The 19,367-nt window shown below is 41.3% G+C and overlaps 1 protein-coding gene across 5 annotated transcripts in view; it reads left to right on the top strand.

Moving 5' to 3' along the window:
* The window catches only part of LOC137435300 (uncharacterized), a 72,270-nt gene that overhangs the window by 34,198 nt on the left and 18,705 nt on the right, over positions 1-19,367 (top strand). For 4 of the 5 annotated variants that reach the window (XM_068128958.2, XM_068128960.2, XM_068128959.2 and 1 more), the window contains exons 4-6: positions 2,521-2,979; positions 11,105-11,446; positions 16,055-16,154. In XM_068128958.2, coding sequence (XP_067985059.2) covers positions 2,521-2,979; positions 11,105-11,446; positions 16,055-16,154 — 901 coding nt within the window. The remainder of the gene's footprint in view (positions 1-2,520; positions 2,980-11,104; positions 11,447-16,054; positions 16,155-19,367) is intronic. The other variant, XM_068128963.2, reaches the window with a different exon arrangement.

The raw sequence follows: 19,367 nt of genomic DNA, 5'->3' as shown, positions 1-19,367 counted from the left end.
TCTTCCATGCACATCTCACTCGAGCAACCGTTGCCGAGTCTGATCCACCTTCTCCATTCAGCATGTCTCCGAGGTAGCAAAATTATTTCACACCTTCCAGCTTCACGCCGTCTCCAAGTTCCAACTCAACATTTCCTCCATCTGCAGCTCCCTCTGTGCACACCTTACATTTGAATGTAGCTGCCACACTGGTAAATGACCCTCTCAGACCACTACATTTTTGATGAACCCACTCAGCGCACATTGTACATTGAATGGAGTTCACTCCGACACCCTTCCTGCACACAGCACACGGCCACTTCCCAGTTCTTTCCACCTCACCACATGCTTTACCACTTGCCATCACCTTTGTCTTTCCGATATTCACCTTCAGACCTTTTGTCTCCCTACATTCCTTCCACTTGTTCATCTTTTCCTTCAGTCCATCCATACTTTCCACAATCAGCACCAGATCATCTGCATACAACAACTCCCACGGTAAACCCTCCTTTACGTTCTGAGCCAGCACCTCCATCACAGCTACAAATAGTAGTGGACTTAATACCGACCCCTGATGCACTCCCACCTTCACCTCAAACTCACCACTGTTCCCGTCCTTCGTCCTTACAGCTGTGCACGCTCTTTTGTACATTGCCATCACTACTCTGATCAACCATTCCTCCACTCCTAACTTCCTCAATGCCCATGTCAATACTTTGCGTGGAACCCTATCGAATGCTTTCTCCAGATCAACAAACCCAAAAAACAACTTCTTCCTCTTCTCCATGTACTTCTCCTGCAACTGCCTCACAATGAAAAGCGCATCTGTCGTTCCTCTTCCTGGCATAAATCCAAACTGCATTTCGTCGATCTTCACTTTCTTCCTTATCCTCCTCTCCAACACCCTTTCCAATACCTTCATTCCATGCTCCAATAACTTTATCGCTCGGTACGAGCCACACTCCAGAGGGTCACCTTTCCCCTTGTATAGAGGGACGAGGGTACTCAGTTCCCATCCACTGGAATGCGGCCTTCTTTCACCACCAGATTACAGATCTCTGTCATTCTCTTCACACCCCAAATTCCTGCTGCCTTCAACATATCTCCCACAACTCCCGTCGGCCCTCCCGCTTTTCCACTCTTCATTGCTTTTATCGCTTCCTCAACTTCCTTCTCAGTTATCTTCTCTGCCGGTCCTAAAACTGGGTTACTCTCTATGTTGCCATCCCATTCATTCTCTGTATTCAACAGCATTTCCATATATCTTTTCCATCTTCCTTTAATTCCATCTGGGTCGACAACGATTTGTCCCACTTCATCCTTCAAGCAACTCACCCCCATCACATCACACCTCTCTTTCGCTATGTGCTTTGCAATCCTGAATACTGCTTTCTGACCCTCTTCCGAATCCAAGCGTTCTCCGAACATTTTCCTACATGTCTCCTGCGCCTTTGCTACCTCTTTCTTTGCAGCCTTCCTGGCTGCCTTATAACTTTCATGCTCTGTTGTTTCTGCTCCCGTACCCTTCGCCTTCTGCCACTCTTTGAACTTCTTCCTCTTCTCGTCAATCCTCTTTCCAACTTCATCATCCCACCACCATGTTTCCGAGTGCCTCGGTGGTCCTTTTGTCCATCCACATACCTCACCAACGGCTCCCAACAGACAAGCTTTCATTGACATCCAACAACTTTCAAGCTCAACCACATGATCCTCTACCCTACTCAGCCTCTTTTTAATGCCTCCCTTACTGTCACCTCTTTCCTATTCAGTTAATGATGGTTATTTTTGTCAGAATGAGCTCGCCTGGTGAGACTATATGCACTCTACTAGTGCCATTCTAGTTATTATTGTTATTTTTATTATCATCAATTTTTATGTCTACTTGTGACATCATCGATTGGTAGCCGTCATGCTCCCATTTGGTTTGTAGTCGATATCGAATCTTTGGCTGATGGTCTATATTTCCTTGTTATTTTGTCAGCCTTCTGCCCTCTTTGGTCTTTCTTCTCCCCCTCTCTACTGCACACTCCTGACTCGCATGGCTCCTATTATCTCCCCAACAGTTGTAATATAATACTTGGCGATGCATAAAAATAAGACCATTAAATATTTATCTTGTAATATTTACTAAAAAATAATTTTTTTGATTCTGAGATAAACAATTGTTCCTCCTTTTTCTAGTTTTTGGAACTGCCTTGATTCACAATCTTTATTCCAGGGCCTCATGCAGGTGGTGCGCCATCATCTCATGTCATCCACCAACCCAATCCATGATCTTTTCTTTCCCCATGAATCCCACCTCGTTCACCTCTCACTTGCAGGCTACTGTCCTCCCTTTCTACCCTCTTCCTGTTTATTAATTCCATTGCATGATTTGCCCACAAGTGGCAATTACTTTGCCCACAATTGCTATATACGTACATGTATAATACGTTGCCTACCTTTTGTTAAAACCTTTTATAAAAACAACTATTGAGTCATTTGTTGTGTAAATCTTAATGTGAAGAAAACTCGTTTATTTAATTTATCTTCCTGTCGCAGCTTTTCCAAATCCAGCACAAGAGGATTTTTTTATCGGGAGTTTGAGGGTGCTTGACTCACTGCCACCTTTAAGTGGAACATTGCACTGGGAATTCATCCTGTTGCAAGAAGGAACATTGAAGCTTGCATTCCCGTTTCTTCATCCCTCTCCTCTTGCTCCGCCGTCGATGACCCAAACATCAGCTTGCTGCAGTTGTGAATACGGTGACGCAAGCAAGGACGTTTGTAAATGTGGGCATTCAGGAGGCAACGTGTTTCAAGTCATCACTTTGGATCCTGCCTACCACAACTTCTTTTTGGGTGATTTCTGCTTTTCCTCCAGGGCTAATGGCAGTTTATCTAAAATGCTTCTTAGAAATACAAGCTCCATTAAGCTGAAGCTCTTTCCCTTCAATAATCCTGCATCTCAAATGCCACAAGAGCTCTTTCATGCCACGTACGTTGGCGAAGAAATCCACGGTGAGATTTTTGTACTGCAGTAGTTGATATAGTGCATAAAGCTTAGGAAAAGCCAAAATGATCATCTTTATTACCACTGGCGTTCATATTAGCAGTCTGACTATTGAGACATGAAGGGGCATCTACATATTCCGTACAAAACTTATTGGGAGAATTAAATTGGGAAAAGCAAGAAAATGGCCATCAATTTTGCATATGCAATGTCTCATTTTAGTCACTATATCACCCTTCCCCTCCCCAAAATTAATTATGTCCTTTTGCTCTCTAACCTTAGCTCCTGTCTCATTTCAGGCTTCGTTTCCCTTGTCTCTTCACTCCCCCACACTTTCCCACCCTCCTTCATCTCTTATCATTCCACATTTTCCTCACCATACATTTTTTGTTTTCTCATTTGTAACACCAATCCCCCCACACACACACACCCTCTTGTGCATACTATATAAGTTAATGGTCCTAATGGGATTTGAAAGGACAGTCGATAAAAGCAAAGTGGGATGCCGATACAGTTAAGGACCAGGGAAGAGAAAAGGGAGAGCTTACAGAGTAAAACTAGAACGCATCTGAAAATGCAAAGCCCGACCACGTTCGTTTGTATTCAGACGTCTTCTTCTTCTTCTATATGCTCAATATCACGAAAAAGGTTTTTTTAAAGATACAAAATGAAAATTGATAATTTTATGCAGCCTTGACCTTTGAGCTTTAGATCTAAAAAAAAAAAAAAAACTAATCAGCTTCTAGCTTTTGATTAGTGAACCAATTCTGTGACCCAACATGCAAAATCTTAAAATTTCAGGTCAATTGGACGAAAATTGACGATTTTATGCAACCTTGACCTTTTGATCGTTAAAAAAAAACAATGTAGCTTTTGATTGGTGAACCAATTCAGTGACCCAATATGCAAATTCTTGCAATTTCAAGTCAGCTGGGTAAAAATTCGCGATTTTACACAACCTTGACCTTTGACCTTTTGATATTAAAAAAACACCATTGTCTTCTAGCTTTTGATTGGTGACCCAATATGCAAATTATTAAAATTTCAGGACAACCAGATGAAAATTTATGATCTGAGGTGATGCTGACCTTTAACCATTTGACCATTTGACAAAATTATTAATTTGTCTTCTCCATATTAAGTAAGCTTTGGTGAAAATTTGATGACAAAACTCAAATGGTAAGTTTCAATTTCAGGTCAATTGGATGAATATTGATGATTTTATGTGGCACTGACATTTGACCTTTGGACAATATTATTAATTTGCCTTGTCCATATTATCATAATAAAGCTTTTTTGTCATCAAATGAAAATTTGATGACAATAGCTCAAATGGTAAAAAAAAAAATTCTTGCCCAAACACACACACACACACACACACACACACACACACACACACACATCTCGTTTTTTCATTTATGTTCCTCACAATTCTGTCTCTCTCTTATTCACAGACACACACACATACATCCACACACACACACACACACACACACACACACACACACACACACACACACACACACACACACACACACACACACACACACACACACACACACACACACACACACACACACACACACACACACACACACACACACACACACACACACACACACACACACACACACCCTGGTGTTGGCTTAGCGGTTAGGATGCCGGCTTGGGATCCTGGGATCCTGGGTTCGAATCCCGATCGATCGCTAAAAATTAACAACCAGGGGGGTTGACTCAGCCTGACATTCCTTCCGAGGTCGGCAAATTGAGCACCAGCTTGCTGGAATGAATGATCCTGGTGTGTACCCCGGTTTAGAATAGGTACACCATATCCCTGCGCATCGTAAGAGGTGACCAAGGGTTGGCGTCAGGAAGGGCATCCGGCCATAAAAACATTGCCTCAAACAGGGAACCATGATTGTCATGGGGCCTGCAAGGCTAACCTCCACTCTAGCGGGGAAAATGGCGTTAACATGATCATTCTATATATATTCTTCTTATACACACACACACATACACACAGAAGTGATTACAAAACCCTGTCTGCTGCTGTGCAAGAGATTGGCTAATAAATAGAATTTAAAGGTTGTAAAATATTTTGACACTAACAGTGTCAAAAATTGGCAATTTGAACTGTAATATAACAACCATTCGTTGTTATTCCAATAAGTCTCTTTAAATTGTGTTCATTACACAATCATATTTGAATAGCAGCATTCTGAAAGTACTTTTAGAATTTCCAAAAGTAGGCATATCCCCTGTTAAGTGGGGAAGACACTAGATTTTATGCTGTCAGCGTAGATAACATTAGAGGCAAAAAATACAGAACAAAAACCTTGATTGGGGATAGAAAAATCAATTGGATTGCCTTGTAAATATTATTTGAACTTTAGTTTTATCTTGCTTATATCCTGCAAACTCTCTTGCTTGTAACACCTCATTTGCACCTACAATCAGTGCCGAACCAAGCAGCTCCGACCAAAAACGTCGTTTGCCGAAGGGAAGGAAAGTACCCAAGGGTGCAGTGACCTTTCTTCTCTTTCTTCGATGAAATAATAGCGTTACCCGTAAAATTGAGGCATTGACCAACAAAATAAAATAAAACCAAGATGGTGCCATCCATGTACGTTGTTCTTCGTTGCTTTGATTTTTTTTTTCAAACGCTGATATTTATTTGAAAAAAAAACAAAAGGGATTTTCCACCCATCTCAATGTAAGGAATAAATACAGTGCATTCAGAAAGTATTCAGACCCCTTCACTTTTTTCACATTTTGTTATGTTGCAGCCTCATGCTGAAATCGTTTAAATTCTTTTTTTCCCTCATCAATCTACACTCAATACCCCATAATGACAAAGAGAAAACAGGATTTTAGAAAGTTTTGCAAATTTATTAAAAAGAAAAAACTGAAATATCACATTTACATAAGTATTCATACCCTTTGCTATGACATTTGAAATTTAGCTCAGGTGCCTCCCATTTCTCTTGATCATCTTTGAGATGTTTCTACACCTTGATTGGAGTCCACCTGTGGTAAATTCAATTGATTGGACATGATTTGGAAAGGCACACACCTGTCTATATAAGGTCTCACAGCTGACAATGCATATCAGAGCAAAAACCAAGCCATGAGGTCGAAGGAACTGCCTGCAGAGCTCAGAGACAGGATTGTGTCGAGGCACAGATCTGGGGAAGCCTTCAAAAAAAATTCTGCTGCATTGAAGGTTCCCAAGAGCACAGTGGCCTCCATCTATCTATAATTCCAGTAATCTCTGTACGTTTGTACGTCTGTACGTTTGTCTGTGACCGCTGTTTCTCGACAACCACGGGTCCGATATACTTTTAACTTGCCAGGTATATTGCTGGGGACCCGAGGATGTGCCTTTTCAAGGTTTCATATTAATCGGACAATTACTTACCGAGCTATGTCCAAAAAACGATTCAACCAATCAGAGAGCAGCGAACGATCGCGTGTGCCGAACGTGGAGGACACACTCTGCCTCGGATGGCACATTTGAGAGCGTATTCATTTATTTCACGTTTGCAAACTATGTTGGCGTTAAACTATGTTTTAAAACTAATAAAACCGAATTTGCGATTCATTCGCTTTCCTGCGCGTTTGTGCACGCGATGGCGATTTCTTTACCAAACTCCGGAAGCCGTTCGCTTTGGACCAAACCATTTCATGTAAATAGAGGGGGGGGATATAATTTTAGATATAGATATAGTACGGGCAATGCCCTAGTAATTCTTAAATGGAAGAAGTTTGGAACAACCAGGACTCTTCCTCGAGCTGGCCGCCCAGCCAAACTGAGCAATTGGGGGAGAAGGGCCTTGGTAAGAGAGGTGACCAAGAACCCGATGGTCACTCTGGCTGAGCTCCAGAGATCCTGTGTGGAGATGGGAGAAACTTGCAGAAGGACAACCATCACTGCAACACTCCACCGATCTGGGCTTTATGGTAGAGTGGCCAGACGGAAGCCTCTCCTCAGTGAAAGACACATGAAAGCCCGCTTGGAGTTTGCAGAAAAGCACCTAAAGGACTCTCAGACTGTGAGAAACAAGATTCTGTGGTCTGATGAAACCAAGATTGAATTGTTTGGCTTCCGTCTGGCCACTCTGCCATAAAGCCCAGATCGGTCGAGTGTTGCAGTGATGGTTGTCCTGGAAGTTTCTCCCATCTCCACACGGGATCTCTGGAGCTCAGCCAGAGTGACCATCGGGTTATTGGTCACTTCTATTACCAAGGCCCTTCTCCCCCGATTGCTCAGTTTGGCCGGGCGACCAGCTCTAGGAAGAGCCCTGATTGTTCCAAACTTCTTCCATTTAAGAATTATGGAGGCCACTGTGCTCTTGGGAAGCGTCAATGCAACATAATTTTTTTTGTAGGCTTCCCCAGATCTGTGCCTCGACACAATCCTGTCTATGAGCTCTGCAGGCAGTTCCTTCGACCTCATGGCTTGGTTTTTGCTCTGATATGCATTGTCAGCTGTGAGACCTTATATAGACAGGTGTGTGCCTTTCCAAATCATGTCCAATCAATTGAATTTACCACATGTAGACTCCAATCAAGGTGTAGAAACATCTCAAAGATGATCAAGAGAAATTGGAGGAACCTGAGCTAAATTTCAAATGTCATAGCAAAGGGTCTGAATACTTATGTCAATGTAATATTTCAGTTTTTTCTTTTTAATAAATTTGCAAAACTTTCTAAAATCCTGTTTTCTCTTTGTCATTATGGGGTATTGAGTGTAGATTGATGAGGGGAAAAATGAATTTAAACGATTTCAGCATAAGGCTGCAACATAACAAAATGTGAAAAAGGTGAAGGGGTCTGAATACTTTCTGAATGCACTGTAAATGTCTCTATATATTGTTCCTATTAGGTTTTTATGAAATGGTGGAAAAAGCATTGAGCCGGCTGCATCCCACTTGCAGCTTTCACAGCAATGGTTGCCATTAGCATAGATGTAAACCAGACTGGATTGGCCATTCTCCAGTAGAACTTGGCTGTATATTGAGTTTGGCTTCAGAAGTTGCATTTGGGTCTTCATACTCGGTCATCTTGCAGTCTAAGCGGTCAGTGTGGCCAAACTGCTGGAATTGATTTCGAAGCATTGTGCAGTCTCCATTGTGTAGAAGCAGTGGGGTTGCCAGTTTTCTACCGATGCAATGACAAACCAGGAGGGTTGTGTATAATTTGTGTGCAGAAATAATTTAACCATAAGGTTAGAATATGCATTATTTATATTCTTCGCATCATTACTGAGGTACCAAACATTTTGATAAAGTTACGGCAACTTTATTTGCCGAGTTAGCAAGTATAGCCACAAAAGTTTGTACCATGTTCCTCTCAGCAGTTCATTTTCTGCCAGAACAATCAAAAATGTGCTGGAGTAGCAAAGCAAAATTGGTCCATGATTATGGGCATCGTGGCGTTGACAGCAATGGATCATTGCATTTGCCTCTCGTGCGTAAAGCTAGTTTGCGTTGATGGCAATGTCCCCTACCAACTACTGAGCTCACTGTCGCACAAGCAAACATTGTGTGCAGGTGCTAGGTGACACATGAACGAGTTTCCTATTTATCAATGTGCCTGAACGTATGTTGCAGATTTTGGGAAAACTTTTGACGTTTTTGATGCCAGTTAGCTAACTTGGCAGTTGATAGTTTTGCTGCTTGATGCCCATCAAAAAAGACACCTGTGAAACATTTGAAGTGATGATCCGTTAATTGTTTACTTTAAAAAAAATACAAGTAGGAAGGCTCGTGAAAAGGAAAAATCGATCATCTTCATTTGTACAAGCTAAATTAATAACCAACTCGAGAGTTAATAGAACACGACACCCCGCACCGGCACTGTTACCTAAATTTTAATAGCCGGCGAAGCCAGTGTTGTGAATGAACGCGTACATATTATGTCGAAAAGCCAGATTTTGCTGGATCCTTAGAGAATTTCGAAGCTTTGACGCACCAAATCGTTCCATGGAGGCCGCCATATTGCAGATGCGGGAGTATGCATAAAAAATTGCGAAAAAGTTCAATAGGAGTTTGTTTCACCCGTCTTTTTTTGATTCACAATCTTATGCACCTCTAATTTGTAATTAAAATACTTTAAGACCAACCTCATTCCCCGGGCCCGCACGGGCCCTGGTTATCTTCAACGAAAATCGTCACCAAACACCGGAACCAATGAGATTCGAGCATTTGAAAAAATATTTCAAAAACCAAATCGCTCCATGGAGGCCGCCATCTTGCGGATGCGGAAGTATGCATAAAAAATTGAGAAAAAGTTCAATAGGAGTTTGTTTCATCCGTCTTTTTTTGATTCACAATCTTAGGCACCTCTAATTTGTAATTAAAATACTTTAAGACCAACCTCGTTCCCCGGGCCTGCATGGGACCTGGTTATCTTCAACGAAAATCGTCACCAAACACGTTTCCAATGAGATTCGAGCATTTGAAAAAATATTCCAAAAAAGCTCATTATGGCGTTTCCTCAACTGAAAACGGCGTCAAATATTCTAAAATTGACGAAGAATTGTTTTTTTTAGAAATCTCGCGGCCGTAGGGGATAGTTTTTCACGGCCGTAAATATCCGAAGTTGAGACGGAATTCACCGAATTAATCAAGAAGGAAATTTTATAAATTTTAATCTCATCCAGAATGCAAATGGTGTCATTTTGAACTAGGTACGGTACCTACACCTACCTACTACCAACTACCTAACCTACTGGTGCCATAGTGATGGGTAAAATAGTGGCAAGAGGCTTTGGCTTCGCCGGCTCATTGCGGCTTTGCAGTCGGGTACTAGTAAAAATAATAACCTTAACGATCATTTAAAAAATCCAAAAGTTAAATGCTATTGAAGTAGTCCAGAAGTAGTCCCGAACAGCACTCTTGTACACCGGCATCCCATTGAATCATGATTTAAATTGAAGTACAGTCCTGCAAAACTGAAGATTCTTGGAAATATTATGTCAGATGATTTGTGTACTACAATATTCAAGTATATAATGAAATTAAATAAAGATTGTAAAAGTTGGGTAAATAAATTAATTCCGCAATTTACCGCCATTTTCCGCAGCGTCTTTTACACCACCTTATCTAACACGTTACATTAGTTACCCGTGCTTGTCATATGTGTCCATTATGACATCCTTAAAAACAGTGTTTCCTGTTTGGAATGATTTTCAGTTTTTTTTCACTGCCAGGCAGGCAGAGTAAAATATTATCGGACTCCTCTCTGCGCATGTGTGACCCGGACGGAATGTGAGCCAAGGTACGGTAGAACGAAAGACTCGGCTTCCTATTCATATTCCGATTTGTATTCAAACTATAACATTCAATTTAAATAAGTTGTTCCTCAATCATAAAATGACGATCATAAACTGATGAGACAAACAGAGAGACGGATGGATGGACAAGAACCAATTGCTTAACCCCGCTATTCGCTTTGTGTGCGTGGGGTAAAGATTTGGACAACAGGAGTGTCTTTGTTCTCTTTGATTACATCTCATCACCTTGTTGACTTGTTAAGTATTTACAGGTGTGTAGTGCATCATGATAGTTTTGTATATTTACATCATTTTTACCTACGCCACCGAATGTGGATGAAGGTTATGTTTTCACCACTGTCTGTTTGTTTGTCTGTCTGTTTGTCTGTCTGTTTGTCTGTCTGTTTGTCTGTCTGTCTGTTTGTCTGTCTGTTTATCTGTCTGTTTGTATGTGAACAGGATATCTCAAAAAGTTGTGGGCGGATTCAGACAAAACTTGGTGGTCAGATTGCATGTGTGACAAGGCCGAATTTATTTGAATTTTGTGAAGATCCGGTTCCAGATACTATAATTTTAAAAGTGATTCTTCACCATTGAGAGATAGGGCAAAAACGGATATTTAGCAGTTTATCTCAAAAAGTTGTGGACGGATTCAGATGAAACTTGATGGATGATTTGGGTAGGAGACACAAACAAGCCGATTCTATTTTGGTTGAGGTCCGGATGCAAATCTGGCCTATCAGTGGGATACACAACGTAAACTGTTCAGCCTGGTGGAGGTATGTGCTCCACTGAGTTTTTATTTTATATTTATTTATTTATTTATTTATTTATTATCACCTCCTGTTCCTCTGCAGATACCTTCATCATGTTTCTGCATCTCAATGATGGCTCATCTGTCCCAGTTATGAGTCCCAGCTGGCCAGACGGAGTGCCGAACCATGTTTCTGGTAGCTGGCTGGTCCAATCAGAAAGTGAAGTCGTGGTTAAATTTTACAACAAAAGTGCACCAGAGTGTGAGAAAGGACATTTGACTATGCTCCTGGGAGAGAACGAAGGACATGAGGAGAGCTGGCGGGAAGATGAGAGCTGGCCTGATGAGAATAATCTAGCATCGGGGGATGTGTATTTTAACTTCACAAACTGCAAAGTTGAAACCAGGACACTGCAATTCTTTGCCATCTTCCAGGCATTTGAAGGTAAGATTATTCCAGCTGGTGAACCCACCGCACAGTTGGGGTAACCACAGGAAGCAGTGATGACAATAAAAAGTAGTGATTTAGATAGTTCCAGCATCTAAGTAATGAAAAAGAAAAGCAGAGTCTTCACAGTTTGTATCATCCAAAAAGATTACCTTGGGCCATTACAGACAACCAACAAAGGTGCAGCTGTTGCCAACAATGCTACCTGGTGGTGTCATTTATCAATGTTGTCACAATTTTTTTTTCTTAAAATACTCTAATTCCAAGGAGCTGTTAAACCTGCAGCGTCCACCTCCAACTATACTTGCAGTCAAATCTAGCTCATCGTTTACCGTAAACAAAGTACTAATAACCTCCACATAAGTGCTATCATTCTCAAGTCAGATTTCAGTTAAGACCTGACGTGAAACTCTCCTTGCAGATAGAGAGGTCATAATGCTGCGTATGTACTTGTTTATGTATATCAGCTTATACTTGGTTGCTGGAGCCAAAGGGCTTTTAAACAGAATTAACTTGTACTCTTATAATTAATTACTAGCAAGTTTCCCGTGCCCACATGGGATTCTAAACTCGGTAAGGATGGTGATGGCAAAAATGCAAATGGCGTCTTCTGTCATCGAGCCAGCAAGCTGGGAGAAACAATTCCAATTTATTACCACATCATATGCAATTTAAATGTCTAATGGTGACGTGGTGCTCCATTTGAAACTGTTTGGTCGATACATGTAGCCTTTTGATGCCAGGGGTCTGTGATAAACACGCCCGATTGTCCAACAGCGGAGTAGCTGAGCTTGTTTGATACTTTAGTTGAAGAGGATAGTATGACCTGGGTGGAGATACCAGTTAGCAAATAATGTAAGTATTAAAAAATTTTTGAAGTACCATAAGTCTCTAAAGTCTAAGCTGTTTGTCACCATGGAAGTGAAGAGATTGCTTTGAGACACCATATGGTTTATTCAATATGTTTCCAGTCAATAATGAACCAACCATACACCGCTTCAATCCACTAACCTTGCAGTGACAAAACTGGTTATATTTACTAAATTATAATTAAGATTATATTTATATTTAATATACAGTTACGATTATATTTACTAAATCATCATTATTATTAACGTTATTATTATTATTATTATTATTATTATTATTACGAAAACAATACTACTGTATTAAGAAACCTGGGTGTATTTTTCCGAAGTGGCCTGAAGGTGAGGCATGAACTATGAAGGCATGAAGCCTAAGGCCTATACGTACCGTGTTGTTGGCAGACCCATAACACCGATGCTTTTGATATTTGATGGTCATTTTAACAATCGGTTTGTTTGTGTTTCACATCGAAGGTAAAACGTCAGGGTAGAGCATGCAGATTGTGATACATGACAGGTTCAATGATGTGTTCGGCCTGAACGGCATAGGAATCAAAATGGCAGTGTGTGAAGTCAGCTGTCGTACTGCCGTAATGACATCACATCACCCCCTGTCTTGTGACCAAATCCTCAGCTCTGATTGGTGTACGTTTGAGGGGACATACATACATACATACAGACATACATAGATACGGACAGATAAACACTGTTCTAGGCGGCTTTGCCCTATGGGTTACGCCATAAAAATTGTATTGGTGTCAAAGCCAGTGACCAATTGCAAATTAATAGTGGAATAGTATATCTATTCATTAAAGAATAGTATATCAATACCTAGGCCAGCCATCATCTGTGTGATGCAATTAGCTTCCTGAAAGTTTGTGACCTTCTGTTTCTGGGTCTAGTTGGTGTTGGTCAGGTCCGTTTTTGTCATATTAAAATCTCATCAATGTATGTGGCTTCAATACATTACATCTCTGGATTTTTAAAATCTGCATAATGACATTAAACAGTTTATATGATACCAGGTTGGAGTAGGCCCTACTCTGTTTTTCTTATATTTCCAAATAATGCTAGTGAAGGATGATAGTTGAGTCATGTTTAAAAACATTAATGTAAGTACGAGCAGTACGAGTTTGTAATTACGAGTAACGTCTCCCATGAGTGATGTTTTAAAATACTCAATAACCTGGATGGAATCAACAGAACGTTGATCGAGGTATGTTAACTTCCATGGAAAGAAAGGAGCTGGCATTTCGGGTGCAAGCCCTTCATCGGGGCAATTCATTCTGGCATTAACCCTTTTGTTCCAAACCATTGCAGCTCCAGATAATGGTGATTGGTTGCCTCCCACCTTTTGGTTTCTCATGCAAAATCATTCAAATGTTTGCATGAGTTGTTAACCCGTTAAAGAGGGGTTAATGTCTGAAACGACCACTTCTTGCTTCCCACAGTGGTTAGCATATTGTGATCACTATTCTTTTGATTCTATCTTTTTCTCTACCTGTCTGCTGATGCAGAACGATGCTAACATCTTGATTAAGACATTCTGTCAATAACATATTCCAACAATCTATTGTATGATATTGATCGGGTCAGGGTTTTTTTGAGCAAATATTTTACACTAGCCGAAACCCGTGGAACATCCACGGAAGGGAGGATGTGGTGTATGGATAGAGTGTACCATTATGGATGGCATAGGGGATTTTCTTGTCCGAGTAAGAGTTAGGAAGAAAGATGAGAATGAAGAGTGCGTATATGAACAACGATCGCCGACACCGGCACAAATGCATGCTCTGGATTGTCCACTCAGTGGACGGCTTGCTTTCGCCTTCGCCTGTCCAATCAGCGGACGGCTTGCTTCGCCTTCGCACAGCAGACGCCAATACGTGGCGTCGTAAGATGGCGTCGTATCGGCAGTTAATCGGATGCTTTTGCGCCCCAACGTCGGCTAATTCAGATTTTTCGAGTATGGCTGTACGTGATAAACAAAGTGCGCGGTTCGTAGATCGTAAATCCATTAGTGCCGTGGGCATCGGGTCACTGGGTGCGGCGTAAAAGGGATAACAAAGTCGAGTCCTTACGCTATTATTATATAGACTAGCCGAAACCCGTGGAACATCCACGGAAGGGAGGATGTGGTGTATGGATAGAGTGTACCATTATGGATGGCATAGGGGATTTGCTTGTCTGAGTCAGAGTTAGGAAGAAAGATGAGAATGAAGAGTGCGTATATGAACAACGTATTTATTGCAATCTACTTAAATGACAACGCTACGATATACTTTTGAAAAATGAATGGATTCGTAATAGGAATCGGCATAGCACCACTCTGGGATTGTCCACTCAGTGGACGGCTTGCTGTCGCCTTCGCCTGTCCAATCAGCGGACGGCTTGCTTCGCCTTCACCCAGCAGACGTCAATACGATGGCGTCGTAAGATGGCATCGTATCGGCCGTTAATCGGATGCTTTTTGGCCCCAACGTCGGCTAATTCAGATTTTTCGAGTATGGCTGTACGTGGTAAACAAAGAGTGCGGTTCGTAGATCGTAAATCAATTAGTGCCGTGGCCATCGGGTCACTGGGTGCGGCATAAAAGGGATAACAAAGTCGAGTCCTTACGCTATTATTATATAGACTAGCCGAAACCCGTGGAACATCCACGGAAGGGAGGATGTGGTGTATGGATAGAGTGTACCATTATGGATGGCATCGGAGATTTGCTTGTCCGAGTAAGAGTTAGGAAGAAAGATGAGAATGAAGAGTGCGTATATGAACAACGATCGCCGACACCGGCACAAATGCATGCTCTGGATAGTCCACTCAGTGGACGGCTTGCTTTGCCTTCACCCAGCAGACGCCAATACAATGGCGTCGTAAGATGGCGTCGTATCGGCAGTTAATCGGATGCTTTTGGGCCCCAACGTCGGCTAATTCAGATTTTTCGAGTATGTCTGTACGTGATAAACAAAGAGCGTGGTTCGTCGATCGTAAATCCATTAGTGCCATGGGCATCGGGTCACTGGGTGCGGCGTAAAAGGGATAACAAAGTCGAGTCCTTACGCTATTATTATATAGATGATTGCCAATTGACGTCATATCTGAAGTTTGGACAATACACCACCCATGTTATGGACCTTGACATAAGTAATTTTGATTTCTGACTCGCACAAACCCAAAAAATTGCTTCGATCGCCTGAACTCGATATATGATCCATCGTTTCGTACCACAATGACAGTATGTTTTGCGGTTTCATAGTAATCAGCTATTTTCAATACAATGCTGGACTAAAGCCTCAGCATTTTGACGCCATGTTGCTTTGTCTCTTGCTTTGTTATTCAAAATTGACTCTTCCCCAATATTTGTCTATTTCATCCCTCCATCTTCGGCATGGCCTTCCCCTTTTCCTGTTTCCATCCATAAGTCTCTATGTTGTTAATATTGTTGTCCACCTGTTATCTGAACTTCTGCTCGTGTGTTCGTGTTCTGCCCATTTCCATTTCATTCGTTTGATTATTTCTAAGATATCCTGAGTTTTGGTTTATTCTCTGACACATTTATTTGTCTTCCTGTCTTTGTATGTAATACCCAACATGTTACTGTCTTGTGTTGTGCTGCTGTTAACTTTTTCTCAATTTTTTGTTGTTGCTTTGGTTGTGTATTTCAATTAAAAGTTGAGGCATTCTCCATTGAATGTTACTATTTAATCTCTTGATTTGTTGTGTTTTTCTCATTTTGCAGAGACTGACTGGGTTCTGATTGGTGGAATAATTGGAGGTCTGGTTGGCTTGCTCGTACTAATGTCATTACTGCTTTTTGTGATTTTCTACCTAAAAAGAAGGTAAGATATTTTCCTCATATTTGCTATGATTACATAATGCATCATGTGTGGCATAACTTTTGCAAACATCCCCTCATTCATCGAGTGAAATAAAAAAAAAAAAAACGTCATCTCTCAATTGCTGGAATTAACTGAATATATATATATATATATGATTATAAACCAGAATTTTTACCAAATTTATATTTCCCAGCCACACCTTCCCATACATCTTGGTTTCTTTGGGTTTGTTTGTCATGTCCTATGTTTTTGGCAGATGAATTCATGCTTTTAAAAACCTGTCAATGTAGTTTATCCACATTCTTTCCACTTAGCAACGCTGGGTTATAAAGCCAGCTGCAGACTGGGCATTCTATTCATACACAAGTAATTTCTTTAAAATGCAGAACTACTCATAGCTTACAAGACCCTGGACGTCCTCCATCGTCCAGTAGGCAGTTGGCTTTGGAGGCCAACGTAGATACGTGACTTATATAATTATATCTGACATGGCCTTCCTATCCTACACTTTGATCATGGAGAATATTTAGCAACTTCTCCGCGTGGAATAAAATAGTTGCGCTTTCACTGATGATAATTGTCTTGGTTCTTTCGTGGACAGTTATGTCAGCCCCTATCGCTCAGTTTCCATCGTGCTAGTCACGTGCTCCTTGCATTGCTATCCTGGAGCCCTCCTCTAATTTACTCCTCTGTTTCTCGAATTTAATCTTCTAATTCCACATTGAAAATGCACTTGGTGAACCTAGATTGATGACATAAAGATGGACTGTCTGAACAAAGAATGTTTGCATAAATTGTTTACAAATATGGTTGTTTCTATGCATCTTTCTTTCGGGTTTTTATTGTACTTTAAAATCACTAGACATACCCGCTCTCTGTAGGAGCGACCGAGGGACAGGGGGACGGGAACGGGGGTCATGTGTATGCCCATGTACAGCATGCAGACGGTGGTTGAATAATATTGTGCTTTAACGGCCACAATTATTCCCACGTTATTGAGAGGCTGGCTAGGGAAAGCTTGGCCCAAGTCTTTCATGAACTGGCTGGCCATGCCTGACGTTCAACTAAGGTCAGAGCAGAAATTTGTAATTTGTTTAGGGTGCCACCAATAGCACAATAAGAACACCGTGGGATCTTTAAAGTCTACCAACTAATGCTGGTAAAAGGGATGCCAGTCTAATGTCCATCTGAGTGACAGCACACACACACACACACACACACACACACACACACACACACACACACACACACACACACATTGACGAATCACCTTGCCTGTGAAACACCAGAATGACACTTTATCGCTGGGTCAGGATTCAAACGCAGACTACACAGTTTAGAGGGGACTGTGCACACCTCTAGGCCATCCTGACAGCCACTGTGTTCATATTATTATCATTATACCATGATAATTGGACGGAATTGACAGATTAATTCATGATTATAATAATTTTGACGAAAAATATAACTTTGAAGACATGAATGCTGGAGTCAGGATTGGAGGAAGATGTATCAACAATCTAAGGTGTGCTGATGATACCACTCTGTTGGCAGAAAGTAAAGAGGACTTGATGAAACTGTTGCAGACAGCGAAGTAGGAAAGTGAAAGAGATGGTATTTATTTATACCTAAAATAAAATTTTAAAAACACCAAAATCTTGTCAGCAGAAGATCAACGTCTTCAGATTGGGAGACTATCGTGTGGAAAGTTTCATCTTCCTGGGTTCTAAAATTGAAGGGAGTTGAGAATGTGGAGGGCAAATTAATAGATGGCTAGTGTTGGGGAGAACAGCAGTCAGGATTGATATCGATCTGGAAGGACAAAGATGTGACAAAACAAACCAAGAGGAGGCTGGAGAATGCTCTGGTATTTCCATTTGCAATGTGTGGATGTGAGTCATGGACAGTGAAGAAGATTGACAGTTTTCAAATGTGTTGGAGATTAATTTTAATTCTATGGATTGCAAGAAGAATGAACAAATCAGTGTTTAAATAAATTATACTACTGGGTATATTCGATGCACTGATGCTAAAAGAGAAACTGTCATGCTTTGCACACATCATTCGTGTAGAAAACAAGTCTGGATAAGTCAACCATGCTTGGTATGGTGGAATGAAGAAGAGGAAGACGCAGACCTTGTATATGCCTGGGATGTGTTATATTACCAATCAGCTTGCATAGCACGTGCCAAGTGGCTCACTTGATTTAAGCAATTGAGCAAGAACTCCAACTGAATGGTTGATAAGGAACGGCTGGCTTGGCAAGGGATAGCAATCCGATGGGTAATGGAACACACCCCCGATGCATGGGGTAAATGCTGCAACCAAGCTGTTCCAGAACCATGGAAAGCAGTGCAGGGTGGGAATGTTTGGGGGCATCTGATCATGAATGTCACCAGAAGTCAGCCACCAGTTGACTGAACTGGATCACTGGTTATAATAATTTATACTTCTGAAAGGTGTGCGGACCAGTTACTGTTAGCCGATACACCGCCCATGCATAAGTACGTCCAAGTTTCTTCAACCTACCCTCAGGCGCGAGTCCTCAACAGTGCTAAGGACCCTTAGAAATGGGGTTATGCATGAAATAAAGGTCACAATTGGGGCACAAGGGTGTCGGTGACAATATCGCATGCCGCACTTCAAACCATGGCCAGGAGAAAGCACATATGAGGCCCCAAGATATGTTATGAACAATCCATATACAGTCCACATATAACCTGATGGCTAGAAAAGTCGGACAGGTCATGCGATTCATCATTCATGCATAAAGACTCATTTAAACAGCCTTGGTAGCTAAAGATCAGTGCCGCTTACCTAGAGGCCGAGAGGTACATTAGAAATGTTCATCCAAAGGAAATTGCAATTAAAACCATCAATCATCCTTTGTCAAACAGAACAGTGTGTTGTATACATATGAATCTGTCAGTTTGCAGAAGAGAGCATCCTGACAGACAGACAGGTACACATGTTCCCCTTAACCTGTGAGAATTAAATATTTCCTGCAGGAGTAATAAAATGTTAATATCCCTCACCTTTCGTGCATAGTACAGATACTTTAATCTAAAAAAATTCCAGCACATTTGAACCGTTGGGTTCTGAAATGCTTGAAATGATGTGTGTTCATACTGAATATGCCCTCAACGAAACACTTCTTTCAATGAAAAGCAAACTGCTGATCCCATTACCGAGGCCCTAGGCCGAGGGTATCTC

This window comes from Myxine glutinosa, chromosome 9 (assembly GCF_964187855.1).
Source record: "Myxine glutinosa chromosome 9, kmMyxGlut1.1, whole genome shotgun sequence".
In the NCBI taxonomy this organism is placed as follows: Eukaryota; Metazoa; Chordata; class Myxini; order Myxiniformes; family Myxinidae; genus Myxine; species Myxine glutinosa.
Note: the sequence above shows the minus strand (reverse complement) of the source record. Positions and strands in the feature narration are given on the sequence as shown.